This window comes from Spodoptera frugiperda, chromosome 6, assembly GCF_023101765.2.
Source record: "Spodoptera frugiperda isolate SF20-4 chromosome 6, AGI-APGP_CSIRO_Sfru_2.0, whole genome shotgun sequence".
Taxonomy (NCBI): Eukaryota; Metazoa; Arthropoda; class Insecta; order Lepidoptera; family Noctuidae; genus Spodoptera; species Spodoptera frugiperda.
Window position 1 is genome coordinate 4024979 of NC_064217.1, and position 20302 is coordinate 4045280.

General features: G+C 34.4%; 2 protein-coding genes across 2 annotated transcripts in view; both read left to right on the forward strand.

Annotated features, from left to right (window-relative positions):
• Positions 1-66: 66 nt before the first annotated feature.
• Positions 67-5115, forward strand: LOC118267525 (heme transporter hrg1-B-like). The gene is made up of 3 exons (XM_035581571.2): positions 67-336; positions 834-1007; positions 2938-5115. Exons 1-3 carry the CDS (start codon positions 213-215, stop codon positions 3093-3095), a joined length of 456 nt encoding a protein of 151 aa, XP_035437464.1. The 5' UTR covers positions 67-212; the 3' UTR covers positions 3096-5115.
• Positions 5116-5240: 125 nt separating this feature from the next.
• The window catches only part of LOC118267733 (uncharacterized), a 41118-nt gene continuing 26056 nt past the window's right edge, over positions 5241-20302 (forward strand). Inside the window, exon 1 of the mRNA XM_035581888.2 lies at positions 5241-5469. The gene's annotated coding sequence lies outside the window, so the exon portion shown is untranslated. The remainder of the gene's footprint in view (positions 5470-20302) is intronic.

Here is a 20302-nt window from a genome sequence, read left to right on the forward strand (position 1 = left end):
TATCAATTCGATTGATTTCGATTAAAATATGCCTTTCACGTACATCACTATCATGTTTTTTTCAAAACTGTCACCGATTGATTTGACAAGCAGTTTTACAGATTTACAGCTGTGTTCGTAAATAAATGTAACGAAAATCGCGATCTCTTTGTTTTCATTTCGACAAAAGAAGTTATTATTTGTTGTTTGAAGTCGATCAAATTGTGATTACGATGCTGCGAGTTAAGATTCATATAGCAATAAGTGCTATAGGAGCCGTTTTAGGCTTGTCTGCATTTATATGTTTTTGCCTTGTTTATGCAAACATTGAAGCCGGAATGTGGGCACTATTATCTGGTAAGTGAAGTGAAATTCAACTTGGCATGTGCACAAGAAACTATCGCTTTAGTATCCACGAAAAAAAAAATACTCCTAAGAAAATGATCTATTTGTGGGTATTGATTTGTTCTCTTCGTGTCTGCAACTCCAAGAACAATAAAGGGAAAGCTTGATGACCTCGGATCGTTCCTTTGATTGTTCATTTAATTTGTAAATCCGTCGCTATAACTTGAGGAAACTTTTTAAAGTAATCATTACCAGATTTATTTTAAAAATTAATCAATACCAGATTTTTTGTATAATTTTCCTCAAATATATTAATATTATTTCCTTGTAGATCTTCTACTGTTAACTAGGAACAAAATAAAATACCAATTTCCTTAATTTTAAATTGGATAAACTAAAATTCTTATAAGAAAGTAGTAAAACCTCCTTTTTTTCCAATATTCAGTTTGAAATCTTTCAACTACTTTTCTTATTGTCTATGTTCTTATATTACTGTCTTATTTCGTTAGGTACTCATGCATCATTGGCTCTGATGCTGCATTGCCACTACCTCAAGGAGTCGCTGCATGTAAACTTCTCCAGGAAAGCATTGCAGTACATCGGTGACTTTGGCATAGTCGGTTTTGTCTCCGGACTAGCACTGACAATGTTCTACCTTTTCTTGGAAATATATTACAAAGCTGGTAAGTAAATTTAGTTAAACAGGAAAACAGTAAAACATTAAAACTTTGATTTAATATTAATTCCTGATGGGTACAACCTGGGTGTCTTCAAAGCCTGAGAGAATAAGTTACTGCACTATAACTACTACACATCATCACTTAGCACAAGGCGAGATAGAGGCCATACATCCACCCACCTAGTATAAAAAAAACAATTTGATAAAATGCACCATTTTCTCAGTTGTGTTTTGTCCCCATCCATCCTTTTAAAAAGTGCTTGCTTCTATATTTTATTATATGTACAGGAAATTACTACATCTTAATTTAAGTCATTGTAAAATAAAAGAATCAGTTTCACTAAAATACCTAAAACAACTGTATCAAAATAGTGGTAATTAAAATAATAATTTAAATTAGTAATCAAATCAAGTTAATTAACATTGCAATAATGTGTGTAATTGTTGTGAAATGTGTTTCTAGATAAAGTGAACATTTCCAACTCACTGCCTTATCACTGTTCACACATAAATAACTGACTAACTAATTATTTCTCTATATTTTGATTTTAACATTCAATATATGAATTTATCAAATATGTTGATATTTTAGTGTATGGTCTAATTAGTCCAATGAGTTATTTTCTATTCTTTTTTATAAATAAATAGTAATTATTAAAGGTTTTTATTGTTAATTCACTTATACATAATATTCTATGACAATATTTTAACCTTCAGTGCTGCTGTGATTTTTAAATAATCAGTTTTCTGCATAATTACATTCTTAAATTACCAGACAAACAAAATGATAAAACATTATATTATTACATTTTGCAAATATGTTATTTTGTATACAATGATGATATGGATACAATGACGCATAACTCTGATTAAGTTCACTAGCACACATGACTAATGTTGGTATTAAATGTGTCGCAAAAACAGGTACAATATACATACTTATCTCGGTACCTACTTATAATATAGTTACTCGCGACTCGCTTCTTCATCCGCCTAGAATAATGACTTCTACAGAATTTGGGATTTTGTTTATTATTCTAAAATAAAATATTTCTTATATAAGATAAAAACCTTATTACTCTTAGTACATCAGCTACCTGACAATAAAAGTCCCATCAAAATCAGTCCACCCATTTCAGAGATCAACCAGAACAGACACATTTATTTTTTATTTTGATGTATGTAGCGTATGTGTATTCATATGCATGTAGTGAAAAGTTATTTCAATGTTACAAACTGCGATTGATATGTTACATACATTGCTTCGTTTACCTAATAAAATATCGCAGTTCCATGCCTGAGCGATTGTCCTCGAGTGTCCCCGAACCTCAGTCGCGCCGCCCCGAGACCCAACTTAAATATCAGCCCTATTATTCGATCAACTATACACACATATACTGACTATATCTTTGTATAGTTGATCGAAGGCCCTATTGTATTATTTACATAGGTCATTACTTTTACTAGAGTAAAATAAAGAATACATAGTATGGAAGTATAATAGAATACTTATTGAATTCGCGTAAAATCGTAATTATATAAAAAATATCAGTAAAATGCAGTCATTTAATTAGAGGCCTTACCAAGAATATGACAGGGATCCAGGAATGGAACCCGTCTATCATTGAATTAATTTAGATCCTTATTTTGTTTGAAGTTTAAGTTTAATAAACACGAAATAAGCCGATAAAGAATTATATATCAACTAGCTTCTGCCAGCGGCTTCGCTTCATTCCCGTGGGATAATAAGTCCTATCACCCAAATCTGCTCAAACTCTGTTTGTGTACCAAATTTCATCAAAATCCGTTCAGTAGTTTCAGCGTGATTGACGGACGAACATCCAAACAAATAAACAAACAAACGTTGTAATATATTAGCGTCCTATAATTTTATCCTAAATCTTCATCATTAGCTAACGAAATTTTTGTTACAGATGTGCTGCCAATCAAGTCGAGCATCCTGATCCGACTCGTCTGGTCGTTCATGATGATGAAGTGGGGTCTGATGCTGTACCTGACCACCAAGAAATACCTGAGGACCTACAACGACCACCAGCTCTTCTCCGAAAACCCTCATATTGAGGAGACGTAATTATTTCACTGTTTGATAGAAAATTGCTTCAGTCTAAGTGGTTTTGTTGGTATCGTTTTAAAATTTATATCAAAATTTATGCTTCACTCACAATGAAAGGTCACAAATGGTTAAGCTTGGGCGATCAATTGCTGTACCTAATCTTTCTTTTATATTTTAGCTAATAAGTATTTTTAGGCTGTTTCTTTGACTCAAAATAATAGTCACAATATCAAGCCTTTATCTTATCTACTTGGGACTATGATCTTAAACCACTTCTTTACCTTGTTCTTTATCTTTCGACCAGTATAGCCTTGTGTGTGATATACTGACATACGATTTTATTCCTGAAATATATTATATGAAAAAACGTTAAAGATGATAATCGTATATCACACGAAAGCTGAGTTATTGCCTTTTGTCAGCGAAAACCTGATACAGCGAGATGGACAACCTGCTGGACAGGAGGAAGGGGAAACCACATGGACCGTATGATATGGATTAATAGACGAATAGGTAAATAATTGGAAGAAAAAGTGGTTAGAAGGCTATTTTCTCAGTTACTTATAAAAAATACTTATGAAAAAATTTCGAATCCCGAATCCCGATGGGAATTGAAGAATACTCAGTTAAATGTTTTAAAATGTTCCTTTATTTTTTTCTTTGTAACCTATGACTTTTTTCGCTAAATACCAAATTTTTATTTAGGCAATATAAGTAAAGTAATATTATGTTTAGTGTGTAACTTGCTTGAAAAACTATGTTATAATCTATTTTATCTGATGAAATATATGTATATCTCAAAATTCAATGAAAAAATATGTCGATGTTCCGCCAAAATTTTATAATATCATATTTTTCTAATAGATAAGTATTGTTTTTTCTTTGTATTTTACTATCTATGTATCTCATTCAAATAGATCTTAATATTATAATAGGTACATATCAAAATTATTATATTTAAGTGAATATTATTATTTTTCAATTATTTATTACGTGTTATTTTCAATACAGCAAAACCACTTAGATATAAAATATACTACGGATACTTATACCTTATTATTATTCATATTCTTTTTGTGATATTGTAGTGACCTTTTATTGACTGAATTATAAAAAAAATATTGTCGAATTTAGGCCAACCTATGACTGAAAATTTTCTATGTATTGGCTCTCATTTTCCTTCACTCATTCATTCATTGAAGTTCACTGCATAAATAGGGTAGTATCTTATTTAATTTTAATGTCCGTCTGGTAGATTTTTTAAAACATTAGACACGTTTTTTTTTCTTTTCTTACAAAATTAAATACTTTCAACGATACGTTGATTTGAAATGTCGTTTGACGTCACGATTTACTACATTTTATAGGGCAGCGTGACGTAACGACGATAAATAAATACGTATCTAATATTTTAATTATCTGACGGACAAATTAGATTTTTAATTTTCATACCCTGTCTACTACCCTATAGATATACTTTTTTCTTCATAGATTTCTATAATAGTGTTACATTTTTCTTTTCTTTATAAATATATAGTTTATGATTGTTTAGTATGCGTTATCGTTGTCAAACTATAGTCACTTTAAATCTATACCTGCTTCTTGTTATCTCATCTTATCATTGTACCGACTGACTGTCTCTCATTTTCTTATGATTTATCATGTACTTCACCTCATCTGTACCATATCTACTTATTTACTTTTTAGTTAACGTTGAATTAAATTGAAAAATAAACATACCACTAATATAAATTGTAGAACGTTTTAAATATTAGATAAGCACTCATAATTGTATATCTAATTTTAACATTTCATAAAATTACCGTAGTGCTAATTCCAGTGTTAATGTTACGGCATATATTTGGGTAAAAAACATATAAATAAATACTTAATATGTTCTCGTTATATTTATTAAAAACCAGTTATTAACTGTAGTTAAGATTTAGTGTTCTAATAAGTTAAAGTTGTACGGTGTCTATGCTATTGAAATGATTATTGTCAAATGTAGATAAGACTTAAATAAAACTGTTTTTTTTTATTACTTTTTTTATTGTATCCCGGAATCCTAATGGATCGTCGTGATTGCCGGACAGGTGGGCAAGCTGAGCTTATAAGCTGTGGTCGAGCGTTACCGCTAAGATGGGGGGAGTTCGGATTTGAAAGAAGCAGTCAGTTCATAGAGGTGCGCGCGCAGCGCTAGCCGTTGACACGCAGCCCGTTGCCGCGAACCGTTTTCAAACGCGCGCGCGTAATATGATCGACAATAAAAATTAAATCCCGGTCACTAATGAAACTTTCAAACAGATAAATAATTTTATTTTTAAAACTAATCTGTGTTGTGTATAACGTTGATGTGGATGCAAGGGATTTAGCTACATTAACTTAAGTAGTGGTAAGTAAAACAGGATTTCTACACTTATTAGGTACTAACTTTACGCCTAGGATGTCTAAGAACATGTTCAGCATTTAGCCCTGTGGTCCTAATAATAATTTGTACGTGCCTTTAAGTGACCACATCCGTATTTCTTTAGAAAAACTGCTGGAATTTTCTTCCTTTAACTATAAAGGCGGAGGGATTTTTATTAAAATTCCGAGTCTGTATTAGTTCCAGTTTCTGAGCTAGGAATTCTAAATTCGAATTAGCGTTCCATTTACGTAAGGAGCGGGTTAACGTACTTTTTAAATTAATTAGGTACATTTTCATTTATAATTAAATTTTTTATTTTATAATACAGCTATTTTTAATTGATAATGTCTACCTCTTTCATTCATTTTAATAGTCTAGTGTGCAAGTTAAATTCGTCTCTGATTTACTTAATCGAAGCAATCTAACTTGCAGAATATTATCACCGCCAACCAATGAACGCTGCACGATCTCATCAATATTAAATTGTATACTGATTTAATCCTAAGATTAAATCGTTATCCACCAGATTTAACCAAATAGATGAAGCGTAGGCAGATCTAGGTGCACATGTAATTAATTTATTTACATGAAAAGTCGTTTTATCTGTGTTCTTTACCCACACGACGTTCCCAAGTTGTAAATGTTTATAAAGGTGGTAGTTAGTCCACTCGTTACTTCAGCTAAAGCGGCAATGTCCAATTAGTGAACTATTAAACTAACGTTATGTTATGAGAAATGTTTATCGGTTGTACATCTCAGTCGAACTTTTACTACTGCAGATTGCAGTTACCATAAAAATAAAAGAATAGGGCATGCGCTGCTGTCATGTAGTTTGTTCTTTTTCTTACATGCTCTGTTATTAGTATGAAAAAAGTAAAATCAGAATACATTGCGTTTATGCTTTTACTCGGAGTTTGACCATAAATATTTCATAGTCCATTGTATGGGAGGCTTTTTGAAAAAAAGCTTGGTAGAGAACGTCATTGACAGGGGAAAAATATTGCGTCTTCTTCTTCAAGAGATTGGATAAGCATTTTTGCGAATCATGCTTATACGGTGATTTCCATAAATGAAAATCCAGGTTGTCCTAAATTCTGTGGATAATGTAACAGGTTTCCAGGGATCCGACTCAAAGCAGGAGAAGGAACGGAGTGGTTATTAGTCAGTAAGAGTCTGACACTCCCTCTCGCCTGACCCAAGGCGGGAGAAGTCATCATTCCACCCTCAAAAAAAGGTGGTGCTAAATTCGGTACCTTAGGTATTAAAAAAAAACTAAGGGACAATCTTGACGTGACACCTATGATTCCAAAACGAGGTGTCCGAAGTTGACACAACTACTTACTAGAAGAGGTAGTAATAGAATCGTATCGTAAACAAACTTTGGCGAAAGTTACGTAGTTATTGAATATTGTAAGTTTTTTGCGCGTTATAATACCGATTACAAAGCTAGGCTTTTCAATTTTGTTCTGTTACGCTACACCGCTTTTTCGTGAGCATACAAATACACCATGAAAGCAAGAATAGGAATAGGTGAAAAAACATTTTTTCAATTTGGAAAGTGATAATTCGGACCTGCATTGTAATGATGTGCGTATTATAATGTACGTGTAGATACCTAAGTACATAGCGTAGTGGAATAGAGAGTTCATAGATATCAGTGGGACAATTGAAATGAATCTCGATGTTTTTGATGAGAGTTTTAAGTTTTATTGTTAGTTTCTTAACTAACATTTATATTATTAGTTGATATGTAAATATAATTTAGATGCAATGGGTCTTATGCCCGCTGTAGACCTGATGATTTTACTGTGCAGTTTTACCTGTTCAGTTGAACCGCACAGCTAAATCGTTAGGTTTCTAGAGCAAATAGGTTTGACCAGGCTGTATGTACGTAATGATGGATTGTAAGGTATGTAGCGATGCATTAGGTAAAATTGTGCCCCGTACAACAAAGGACTGCACCGTTGGCGCAGTAGCTGGACAACTGGCTGTCGTGCGACATGTAGCGGGTTCGGTTCCTGCACGGAGCAACTCTTTGTGTGATGACAAATTGTTGTTTCTGGTCTGAGAGTCATGTGCATATATAAACGCACCTACAACACAAGAGAAAAAATTCTAAGAAGCAACGTTTAAAAAAAAGTTATTTATTACAAGACTCTTTACACAACTGATAAGCGTTAAATAAACGCACCTCTATCTACCCCTCTGGAGAACTAACATCCCACCCAAAACATAAATGTGAAAGGCTGCCAAGTTCGATAATATTGGAATGCTTCGCCTATAAAAGAAGTGAGATCTAAATAAGTACCAAGTTCCATACACAGACCTCAGTTAAAAATGATATAACAAGTTGGCAAGTTTTTCACACACTTTGTTATAAACCTACTAAACGCAATGAGTCAAGTATATAATTTTCTATTAAAACTTGCCAAGTCATATCATTTTTAACTGAGGTCTGTGTATGGAACTTGGTACTTATTTAGATCTCACTTCTTTTATAGGCGAAGCATTCCAATATTATCGAACTTGGCAGCCTTTCACATTTATGTTTTGGGTGGGATTTCATTTATTTTTGTAAGGTTTATTTTCTTCTTTTCTTATTTTACTTTACTTTGACTAAATACAAACCTTCGTAACGAATTTTAGGTCGGTACGACCATTGGAAGATATAGATATTTTTTTTGTTTTAGTTCCTTAGGGGTATGAATCTTCATTATTTTTAAAACCGACTCACACTTGGCCATTTTCAGATTTTTTCCTTTACCTTGACCTAAAGACCTACCTCCATGCCAAATTTCAAGTCAATACGACCATTGGAAGTGGTCTAGGTTTTTGATGAGTGAGTGAGTCAGTCAGTGAGTGTATAGTAAAAATAGCGATTTTCTGACGTCAATATCTCAAGACCTACAATAAGTACATTAATGAAATTTTGTATTTTAGATAAGTAAGGAGATCTCGACAGATACTAGAAATTTCATATGCGTAGATAAAATAGATTTTGAGTTATAGGTGGGTCGAACTTGGCCCGAAATGGTTCGTGTAATATAACCCACGGCCGGTGTGTCGGTTTTTTTGCTCGAACTTGGCGGACACACTGCCGTGTGTCTGGATCAACTTGAACCTGACTTCCTCAAGATCACTGTACCAAGATGCTCTAGGAATCGTGTGTCTAAAGGGTCTTATTACGCTCAGATAGCCCCCGTATAATTCAGTTCACTGGCCAGATAATAAACGACACCAATAATGCACTTATAAAAGGTGTTAAAACTAAACCCAGCCAATCGTGAACGAGGTGATTGTACCTACCGCTACTGTAGTTAAAAACAACTAAAATGATTAACTCAGTCTCAGAGATTTATAAATCGAGTCTTTTGTCTTTGGCGAAGATCAGGAAAAAAGTGGTTTGTGGTTTTTTTTTTAAACTGGGTGCTTGCCTTCGGATCGCGAGATAAAGTCAATTCTAGATTTATGGCAGTCTATTTTTATGCCTGCGTTATTAAATTGTTTACGACATATTTTTATAATCTGTACGGTGTGGGGTTTGTAACTTTGTAAGTATCTATCTATAAAATCTGTGATGTTTTATGCGATAGTAAGCATAAAAAATTAAAATATCAGATACCCATTACCTATTTACATATTTTATAGCTTCCTTAAAATGAAGAAAGATTGAAGAGGATCCATTTCTTTCAGACGTTTCTTATAGAAAATAGAACGTCGCTATCCCATAAAAATCCCGTAACCATGTATGCCATAAAAGAACGCAATTTCGTTTTATAGAGAATCTGTATTTACACCAGCCGAGATGCAACAAATCTTTTAATAACATACTTAATCTATTTTTATCACGGTTTAAAGAATTAAGAAGAGATAAATGACCTTCTACTATGGCAAAATCTTTAAATATAGAATGTTTAAAGTTTGTCAGATCAACCATAAGCTACCAAACTTTTTTTTTTTTTTTTTTTCTCTTTATTTATTTTTGGGGACTTTTACACGATTGTGTATGCCAGTCCCATCATACCTTATACTAATATAATATAATCTAACTAAAACGTAACCTAGCAAACATAAATACTTTGGAGGCAGCCTCCGAATTAGGTGTAGATAAGAGATGGTGACATACACCTACATCATACATATTTAAATTTAAATCTTTAAATAATTCTACTCGTTCAGACTGAAATCTGGCACATTCCAACAATAAGTGTACTACATCTTCCGGTGTTCCACATACATCACAATTTGGTGAGTCGGTTTTTTTCATTAAAAATCCAAACTTATTGAGGGGCATGTGTCCAGATCGCAGTCTGTGCGCGATCACAACCAGCCGCCTACATAACTTAGTGTTGTAAAACCATGGTATATGAGGAGGCTCTGATACCATTGATCTATACCATATGCCTTTATCCTTAGATCTTTCATCAAAATACTCTCTCCAAAGTTCATAACATTTACGTTTGTATTTTGGTAATAACTCCACGTAATATGTTCCAATATTTACCTCCTTTCCCTCATCAATTCCCAATTTTGCCAACCGGTCAGCCTCCTCATTACCATGTAAGCCTATATGCGATGGAACCCATTGCAATCTCAGATCATACCCATTGTTGTTTAGATTTTGTATCTTAGCAAGGATACCATAAGCTATCGATGCACCTCTGCAATCAGAGGCGCATCGAGCTATATGTTGTAATGCGCTTTTGCTGTCAACAAAAATCACTGCTTTTTCTTTATTGTTATTTTGAACATAAATAAGCGCTTCTGAGATTGCAAAAAGTTCCAAAGACATTACCGATGCATCATTAATTACTTTGAAACAACTATTACTGTTGTTTTCTGGTTTCAGAGGATCATAGTACGCCGCACCATTTCCCTTAGAGCTCTTAGATCCATCAGTGTAAATACTATAATAATCATTATATTTTTCCCTTAGTTCTTTTACAGTTTCCGTTTTTATTAAATTATATTCGTAAGCTTTTTTCGGTTTTTTAATTGAATCTAATTTAATCTTAATAACATTTTGAGTGTTAATGTTACTGACCCAGGTATCTAAACTAAACATTTCCAATATAGGGGATGAGTTCATACACTCTTCTTTAACTTCTTCAAAAACCCTAACAAGTAAAGGGAGCTTCTTGTTTGCCCAATACCTGTTGTGTCCAAGAGCACTAAGTTCTGACAATAGTTTGATGGTTACATTATCTGACAATGATCGCGACTTCAAACAATATTTGACAGCTAGCCACCTTCTTCTCAAATGCAGTGGAGGAACACAGAGCTCGCATTCCATAACATGAACGGGGGTGCTTCTTATGAAACCTCCCACTACCCTTAATGCTTGATTTTGTACTTTAACTAACTTAGAGGTATTTGAATCCGCACTACTATCGTACAAGAAACATCCATAGTCAAGTCTGCTTCTAACTAAAGCTATATATAGCCTACGTAAATGTATCTGATGTATACCCCAAGATGAACCAGTAAGAATTTTAAGTACATTCATAAGTTTCTGAACCTTTTCGACGATTTCATTGATGTGCTTACCCCAGCGCAATGTCCTGTCTAGCCAAACTCCCAAGTATTTGTATGTTAGTACTATATCAAGTTCACAATTCTTTACCATAACCATAACCAAACTTTTTTGAGGCGGAAAATCATCCAATGATTTCTCCCGCATTGGGCGAAGCGAGAGGGATATCAGACTGAATGACTCATAACCACCCCGTTCCTACGGCTTTTCGAACCGGAGCCCTGGTAAACCCGCTAGGTAGCTAGCGTATAGTCTGCAGCTCCGAACTTGATAATATGCTGGTTGGCGTCTGTTCTTGCAAATTCCCAGCAAAAAAACATGTGAAGACATCTTCAGATGCTGTTTTTCATAATCATTAGCATTACAGTCAGAGGTGCTAAATGCAAAAATATGTTGGCGAAGCTTTTGAATTTATATTTAGTACTAGAGTACTAATAAAATCGAAATGCTAAGGGCTAAATCTAACACTAGACTATTTCAACATTCATTGTCGGTTTCCTGATTGTAAATACTTCAACAGCTTTTTTAGACCTACCGATTTACAACAGTGTCCAATAGGCTTGCTCGGAGTAAATTCTTAATTAACACATCAATTGTAATTGCTATCAAGGTATGTGTGTGGTGATTTATATCTCCTGTACCTGTTGGCAATTAGCGTGGCCCATGAACTTAGGTAATGATCGTGATGATTAATTGTTTGATTAATTGGTAGGTCAATGATTTCGTTCAATGAACTGGAAACTCATTGAACTGGGACTTTTGACAAACTCTTTACCGTAATAATGACAGAAGTGACCGTTGGACATTTAATTCTAGCTAGATATGTAAAATTTTAGTTCTAGGCAAAATTTTATTGGGATTTTCAATCTCTAATTTTGTACCTATCAATCAAAAATCATGAATGAAATAAATCCCGCGTTCGATGTTTGTACAACAGTAACCTATGCTGATGTCTAGAAAAAAAACGACATCTTTACTTGTCTTAAAAAAAAAACAGGACAGATGTTATGGGAAAGTTCTCGAATCGCGAATGCATAATATCTTGCGTGCGTGCGTGAATGGGGCTCCAATTAGGCAGATTAACGACCTACGAAGATCGCGGGAATTTTGCAGGGAGGCAAAACGCAGAGCCTGGGAGAGATGTGTCTTGTACCTAGGTAATAGACGTTAGGTAACTTGTGTGGCCTATTGAATCAGGTTTAAAATGCTTAAAATTTTCAATTTGTCATTATCATCACCAACATAAGTGTGTACTTATCTAAAACGTCAGTAATTTTGGCAAGTTAAAGTCAGGCTACTCATCTACCGAAACTTAGCTTGATTTTTGACAAATTGTCTAATTAATCAAACTTAAAGAACCGTAGGTGTTAATCTGGTTGTATGTTCGAAACATCTGTTATATCATGGTCCGCGTAATTCAGTAATTAGATGCTCTCGACCAACGTAATGTTTATAATACACACTCATGAGATGTTGCTCTTGGTATGCACCAATTAACGGGTCTAAGTGGTTACTTAATCCAGTTATTATTCGCTAGCTGGCATTTGTTGTTAAGATGATATTTTCTTCTCTATTTTTAGTTTGTGATATGCTTAGAAATTATAATAATTGTGCAAGGTAAGTAGCATTATACAGTCACGAACAAAATTAACTGTAATTACACTAGGCAACAAAAAAAATATTTTTTTTTTTCCCAGAGATCTGATTGTGTGATTCGGAAAGGCCATGGTATAGAGAACTTAGAACAGTAAATAAAACATCTCAGTCACGTATAGCTTTTAAGAGAAATTTATTTTTAGTTTTAACAATTTTTTGTTATTATTTTAAAGTAAAATATTATTTAGACTTGAAAAATAAACTAGTTTTTGTTCTTTTGGCCTGCCTGTTTTAAGAAGAGGTTGGTGTCTCTCTAATTAAAAACCAGCAGTAGTCTGCAAGCATTGCAGTGGTCCATTTTCCCTGATAACGCTTTTCCATTGAGGCAATTTCTTGGTGAAAGCGCTCACCGTGCTCATCACTCACTGCGCCTAGATTTTCTTTAAAAAAATTAAGTTGCGAATGCAGAAAATGTATTTTTAATGACATATTGCACCCCAGTTGTTTATAAGCATGTAACAATTGGTTTATAAGGCTTTCATATTGAGGCGATCGTTTATTTCCCAAAAAAATTTCCGTGACTTGAACAAATCCATTGCTTTAATCTTGAACCATATATTTCAGATTTTTCCTTAGGTAAGTCTATAAAAAGATCGTTAAGCTCAGATTGGCTGATCAAATGTGGTGCTTTAGATGTACTTGCCACTTGAAAGTCTTCACATTCATCATCAGAACTAGAAGTGTTACTTGAGGATTCAACGTGACTTGGTGGGTTAGGTACTGGAAGATCTTCTGAATGTGGTATTGGTTTTGTTACGGAAGACACCTCTGCGTACTTTACTGTGTGCTTAGATTTCTTAGAAAATCCTTTGACATCTGTGAGACAAATATAACAGTCACTTACATGATCCTTAGGTTCTCGCCAAATCATAGGTTGACCAAAAGGCATCATTGTTGGTTTTCCATTAAACCAGTTTGTCAAATTCTTGTGGCATGAGAAGCAACACATGTGTGGCACCCAATATTTATCTTGGTTGCGAACGTCTAAACCAAAATATGCACGATAACACTTCGTAATTACTTAACGGCGTCATGGGATTTTTTTACTCTTCGGTGAAAATAAAACAAAATAAATCCGGAGAGTTAACACAAAAGCGAGACATTGCGAAAGAAATCAATGTATACTGACACTACAAAATATTATTGTGATCGTTACTAAGAAGAATTTAGAGCTACCCTCCAAAACTAATAAAAAAAGTGATTTTTTACAAAAATGTTAAAATCTCCATTCCTATACGTGACTGAAATAAATTATTATTTTTCTGGTATTAGGTGTATGATTATCAATAAAATACGGTATGAATTTTCCCCGGGAAATTTTGAGTGTTGCCTAGTGTTATCACAACTGATTAAGTGGGAAGGAATTTAACGCAAATTGTGTAGGTTTAGATAACAAATTGGTTACAGAGAGCGTACCAGCTCGTAAACAAGATCTTGCGCATAACGTTCCTTGATTGAACAATCACGTAATCATCGCGGATGCATTTAAATGAGGCTCGAACACTATCGGCCGCGGCTAATGGTCTGCTATGTGCATGGGCAGCGGACGGCGCTGCAGCTGATTCGAATCTAGCTTTTTATCGCGCGTATGTTTCACGGAAATCTACTGCTTCCCTGGCTCAAGAAACGGTCTTAGATTACAAAGTCGACACTCCAATAAGCGTTATTAACACCTGGTCGACTGGTACCGATTCCTTATCCAAACATTTCGGTTTAAAGAAGTTTGTTTGAGTGTGAACTTCGAAAACGTTGAGGCGTGTTACGAGAGGCACTACATTTTTTATAGCTTATGAAAACATTAACAAAAGAATACGTAAAGCCTCTTACATATTCTTTGTTACTACAATAATCATGAATACATTTTACGCTAGACTGTTCACAGCATTAATTATCTTAGTTCCACACTTTTTACAGTATTTCCTGCCTTTAGTTGTGGGCATAAAAATGGCACGATTGAGAGGATTTGACCGGTCAGATAGACATTACCGTAGCCGGTAAATCTAAGATACTACGTAATGGCATCGGAGTGGCAAGTTTATTCGTTCCGTTCCGCCAGCGAGGGTAATGGTCGCCCGTTTATTATGCACCACACCACTGACAGATACAGGAAAGGGAAACATAGGAATCATACTAATGATCGTTTTACTCATTCCTCTATATACATAAATTTTGAGGCGTACTGTCACGCGCGTGCCGTTAAACTGAATCAAAATTTCAATTGGAGCTTTTAAGTGTATGGTCGGCGCCATTATTTCCTTTTATATTTACATAGAATTTCTACAAAAATCTACATATGTTCATGATTTTTCGAGCATGGAGTACCTACTTATGCTTTGTGCCCGGTGAATTACCATCGATTTTAACCAATGTTACATGGGTCTTACAATTTAACTGGCGAATAATCGTGATCTTGGGATCATGTTGTAGTCTTTTCTGGAGGATTGGGACTAGTTCCGATAGTCCCAAAACATGAGGAACTAAAAGGAGTCATCTTTTCTTTCTTTTTTCTATTCGGAAGTGCATCTTGTTCGTGCTTTAAATGTATGTAATTTGTTCGGTAGCTGATGGCGTACCTAGATAACATTAGATTTACTAAACAATAGGTCGGGAAGTACGCATCTACAGAATTATCTGCTGTTTCCTTCTTGTTAATGTGTATTGTTTTACATAGGCGCTATATGTTATTGTTTAAAGATAACCAACTAAACTTGGCTTTACCTCCTTGTCGAGTGGTCCGAAATGCAAATGCAGAACAAGCAGTCTATATGACTTCTAAACTCAGAAAATTGTTATGTATTTGTTTAGAAAATAATATCCTGGTATTAGACATGAACAAACAATATAACCGGGGAATAAAGTTGTGTTTTTATTTTTTCAAGAAATAATATAAATAATATATTTATTTGCTCAAAATCGTGGTATACAAGGATCTTACAATTTAAATGGGATTCAATGTTTTGCTTATTCTATAAGCATGCAAATATTTAATATTGTCACAGAAATGTGAGTTTGTATTTATGTTATAATACTTTTATATTATACTTACCAAAAATATAGCTATAATTAAGCATAGTTGGTACCTATTGACTATTTAGTTACGTGTAAGTACCTACTAATGAAACAAACCTCATCCAACATTGTCTACCTTCGATAATTTCGATATGCATCTAGTGTGTTAGGTGAGACCTATAAGATACTAGGACGGGAAAGGAATTTCTAGTCCAACCTGATAGTTAGCCGCCCACCTATTTGTAAGCCTCTCATATTATCCCCGAGCTGTAGCTCCGTGCCACTGCCCGGATTATCAGCCTAATTTATCTACGTATTTATAATGAGATTATATAGAAATTCTACTTAAGTTCAGTACTTACTTAAAAATCTTCTAGTTATCTCTATTTAGTGCCTATTTCAAACCGTAAGTACCTATCGAAACCTAAAACAGAATTTAGATATGAGGAAGTTAAACTAATTTAAATTCGAGCTTTCTTCACAAAAACGGCTCTAAGGTCTGGTTCTGATTACACCTTCTAATTAAACAATTTACTGCCTGCTCAGCTGTTGCCGTCAGCTCAGCTAAGCTGCCTGAGTGGTACAGAGCAATGGATATAGCTTTTAAGGTCTAATTAATACCCATAATTCTTCATCACACCCCTATCTACTCAAGCTCTACTTTAATGATTAACTGCTTCATTAGCACTTAGAATTAGGGCTAACGTGAAGTAATCAGGTCAAGTGATGGATCACGAACTGATAATGTGTTGCAAAAGATCCGGCGACTCGACCACCTTCAGCCATTGTACCATACGAATACGATACACCACCATTGTGCCACATGTGCATTGTTTGTGTTACAAAATCTTAGCAGTAATATAGCTTGGATTTAGAGAAAGAAGATCTTGCCCAAAAATTTCTTAGCTCAAAATGTTGAGAATTTTTTAACAATGTGATCCTTAGTCGATGCTTCGATGCAGTTCTCGTATTCAGTCGAAGTTTGACGAAGCGAAGCAGCAGGCGAAGAATAGGCAGGTTATTTGGCAGTTCATTACCACATGTGGTTCTGGCACATTCGTATTATTTACTCCTAATATTCTGACTCTATTAAATAGCAACTTTTAGCATGGTAAAGTGGTAAGCTACCAATACAAAGAAAATATTACGTTACTGTAGGACCTTATAACTGACAGCCTACATGACACCTGTATGAAGTCACAATGACTCAATAGGGCAGAAAATTTTCAAAAAAAAAATGAAGTAATAAGTATAACAATGTATTGAAAGCGAAACGAAAATGTGTTTAATAACATGTAAGGCCGTCTGCAAATGCAATGTTTATGTTAATTAGGAAGATGTTGCCGATGTTGCGTCTACTTTTTTCGGCGCGCGCGTCGAATTATGCACAAAGCCTGAAATGAGTTCAGGGACACGAATCTGCACGGTAGCGATTAGTTTTGCTTGTTTAACATACATTGTATTCATAATGGGAGATCGGTAACGCTCATTTGCATAGAAAAAAGGCAATGTATAGTCTACTTGCGAAGTTTGCTATCTGTAACACGGGCCTGCGTCTGACCGCTTTTACTTCGCAAACAAAGTTATTTTAGCGTGTAAATAAATAACAAGATTCAAGTTTGCGAATTCTAAATAGATAGCATCTACTTCTTATATTTTGCTAAGTATCTAGCTGCTTCGCTTTGTGTTGCATTACTTACATATTATCTCATACATAGGTTAATTTCCACATCCGGACCTGCGGACAACGTAACAGGTTACCGGGGCTCCGGCTCAATGCAGGAGTAGGAACGGGGTGGTTTTAGTCAGTAAGAGTCTGATTTTCGGTTCTCCCGCCGTAGGTAAGTAATTGAATGATAATCCCCCCTCAAAAAAAAGTTACTTTCCGCCTAGGAAATCGACATCGAGGCACATCAAAAGCAAATGAAACACAAATTTATAACACTCATTAACTTCTGCTTTATACTTGAGTAGGTACCTAGACACAAAAGCTGTACCGTACACCTAAGTACTGAGTCATTATTCATTAACCAATAGAAAACAAAGTTCTAAGTAGGTAGCCATTTGTTTAAAGTTGAAGATTGTCATAACAGATCCTTTCATTCATTCACGCTTAAGCATTTGCTAAAACGGTGTTACATAATGCTAAAACACCTTCCTTTTCGCATTGAAAAATAAATCAAGTACGACAAAACTTAACTTACTTAACAGATTTTCTAGTACATTAGCATTTTTAACAGTCTAGTCTTTTTCTAGTGCATGAAGTAATGCCTAATTTTGTATAGGTACTTAAGCAGTCGGGTTACGTGAACGATTTATTTTGTTAAACAAAGAAATAAGATTACTTTCTAGTTTACAAGTTGAATATTAAATGTTTAGTTACGTGAGATACTCTTCTCTTTCCGCATACAATGTTTACTGTTAGGTCTCTCCTGTCGATCACATTTAAAATGCTTTTTTAAATTGAAATGCATTGAACACAGTCATCTGTCACTCGAGTGTTACGAAACGTTTGTTCGTTTGATGTAATATTCAGAAGACGATTTTTATCGAAGTTTGTTTATTTGCATGAAATGCGAATTCGTTTTGCATTTAGTACGATGTCTAGATTTATTATACCTACATTTTGTTTTTTATTTTAATCGGGTTTCTTATTATTACTACTGGTCTTTTCGGTTTTTCGAAAATTTCTCAGTAGTAGCATGAAGTCTGGAATTGTGTCCAGTATAGGTCAGGCTCGCTTACATGGGACTTATGACATAAATGGTGAAAAGTGGGTAAATGAGTGTAATGTGCACCTCTGCCTACCCTTTTGGGAATAAAAGGCGTGACGTTGCAAAAAAATCGTTTGTTAAATGAGACATTAAGAACGGTTTTGTTCATATACTTTTCTTTGAATACACATCTATTGATATTGCTGTAAAATTTGTAATAAGGTACCAACTATAAAAACTTTAGACTTCATCGTATTTATTGTTAGAAGACTTTATTATTACGTAAGCCAAAAAAAATTATCGACCTTGACTAATTAAACCTTATTTTAAAAGCAGAAACCTATTAAATTTCGTCACTTATATGGACAATTGATACTGTGGAGTAGACTTTCATAAGTTTCATACAATATCAAACCGCAGGCTAAGACAGAGTTGCAATATAAAATGTCACACGATGACCTCTCGAAATATGATTGAAATCTACCAATAATGTTCAAATTATAAGCACGGTAGCCATTTCCAAAATGTCACGATGTTAGTTTTAACTGCTATACTTGACCTAGTACTTAAGTTTGTTTATTTACGCGACTTACTCAGTATTTATTACCTACTTATTTGATCTTTACATATATATGTAATTTTTAGTTAGATTTTAAAATAAAAATGCTTTAAAAATGGGGTTAAGACATATTTAAACTTAGTATCTTAGTAAGTATGGTAATAATGGCTTAGTTTTTTTCTACGCAAACTTAATATGATTTATGGTACTGAATAAAATTGACACGTTTTTTTTTCAAATAATAATATTATACGCTTGTGCGTTCATTATTATAAAAATGATTCCTGGGATTTTGAAGTTCTAAGAAAGATAATGTTATCTCAGATCTTAAAATCAGGAAGTTACTAAGTTTTACTTACTTTTACTTCACGTTACTTTGTTCTAATAAGTTACCTATGATCTTAAAAAATAAACAGTTTTTTGAGTGTGTTACACTGATTCCAACAAGCTATTTAAAAAAATCAAGTATCTACGTAATGCCATTGAAATAGAGATGTGTTATGCACTCCACTTCGGCTGCGGTCGGATGCGCACTTTCGCGTGTTGCGCAACGAGACGCACATCACTACCACATTACATAACCCTTATTACTATCAGCATAAAGTTTACATTACCGTCACAAACTGCAACTTGCATTTGTTGCGTGTTCCTCGTGATACAAGGTCGGAGGAAATAGGACAGCGGGTTTTTTTTTTAATTTTTCATTAAACTCAACAATTATGATTTACGTTGACGCCCAAATTAAATTGTTACGTCATGTTTGATGCACGCAATGTTATCCAATTTATGATTATTTAATACGAAACTAGGTTCTTGAGTGTTTTTGATTGATGCTTAAGTATTTATTCGCCTTGTTAGTGCATTTAACTTTCTAGATGGTGAATTGATCGCTATGATGTTTTTGCTTTAAATTAATCTGTTCTTGAGGGGGAATGTTGACTTAAAGCCCTGACATCGGCCTTCAATATTTTTTTGAGGAGGGAATATCATCTGTTGACTTTTCCTGCCGTTTGTGAGGCGAGAAGGAGTTACAGAGTCTTGCTGACTAAAAACCACTCAGTTCCTATTTCTGCTTTGAGCCAGAGCCTCGGTAACCCGTTACGTTGTTAGGTTCTCTGGTAGTCTGTTTCTTTGAGGCGCTTGCGAAACACTTAGCAATTGTACACACTTAGGTAACGCCTTTTGGTTCCCACTGGGGTTGTGTATCCTCTCGGGGAACATTTACTCACAAAGGGTAATATTAGATAATCACGCCTTGTAATATAGATTTCTATGTTATTTCTAACTGCCACCCATGGTATGCCAGAACGCAGATCTACATGAAATACAATGTCATTTCTATTGTGT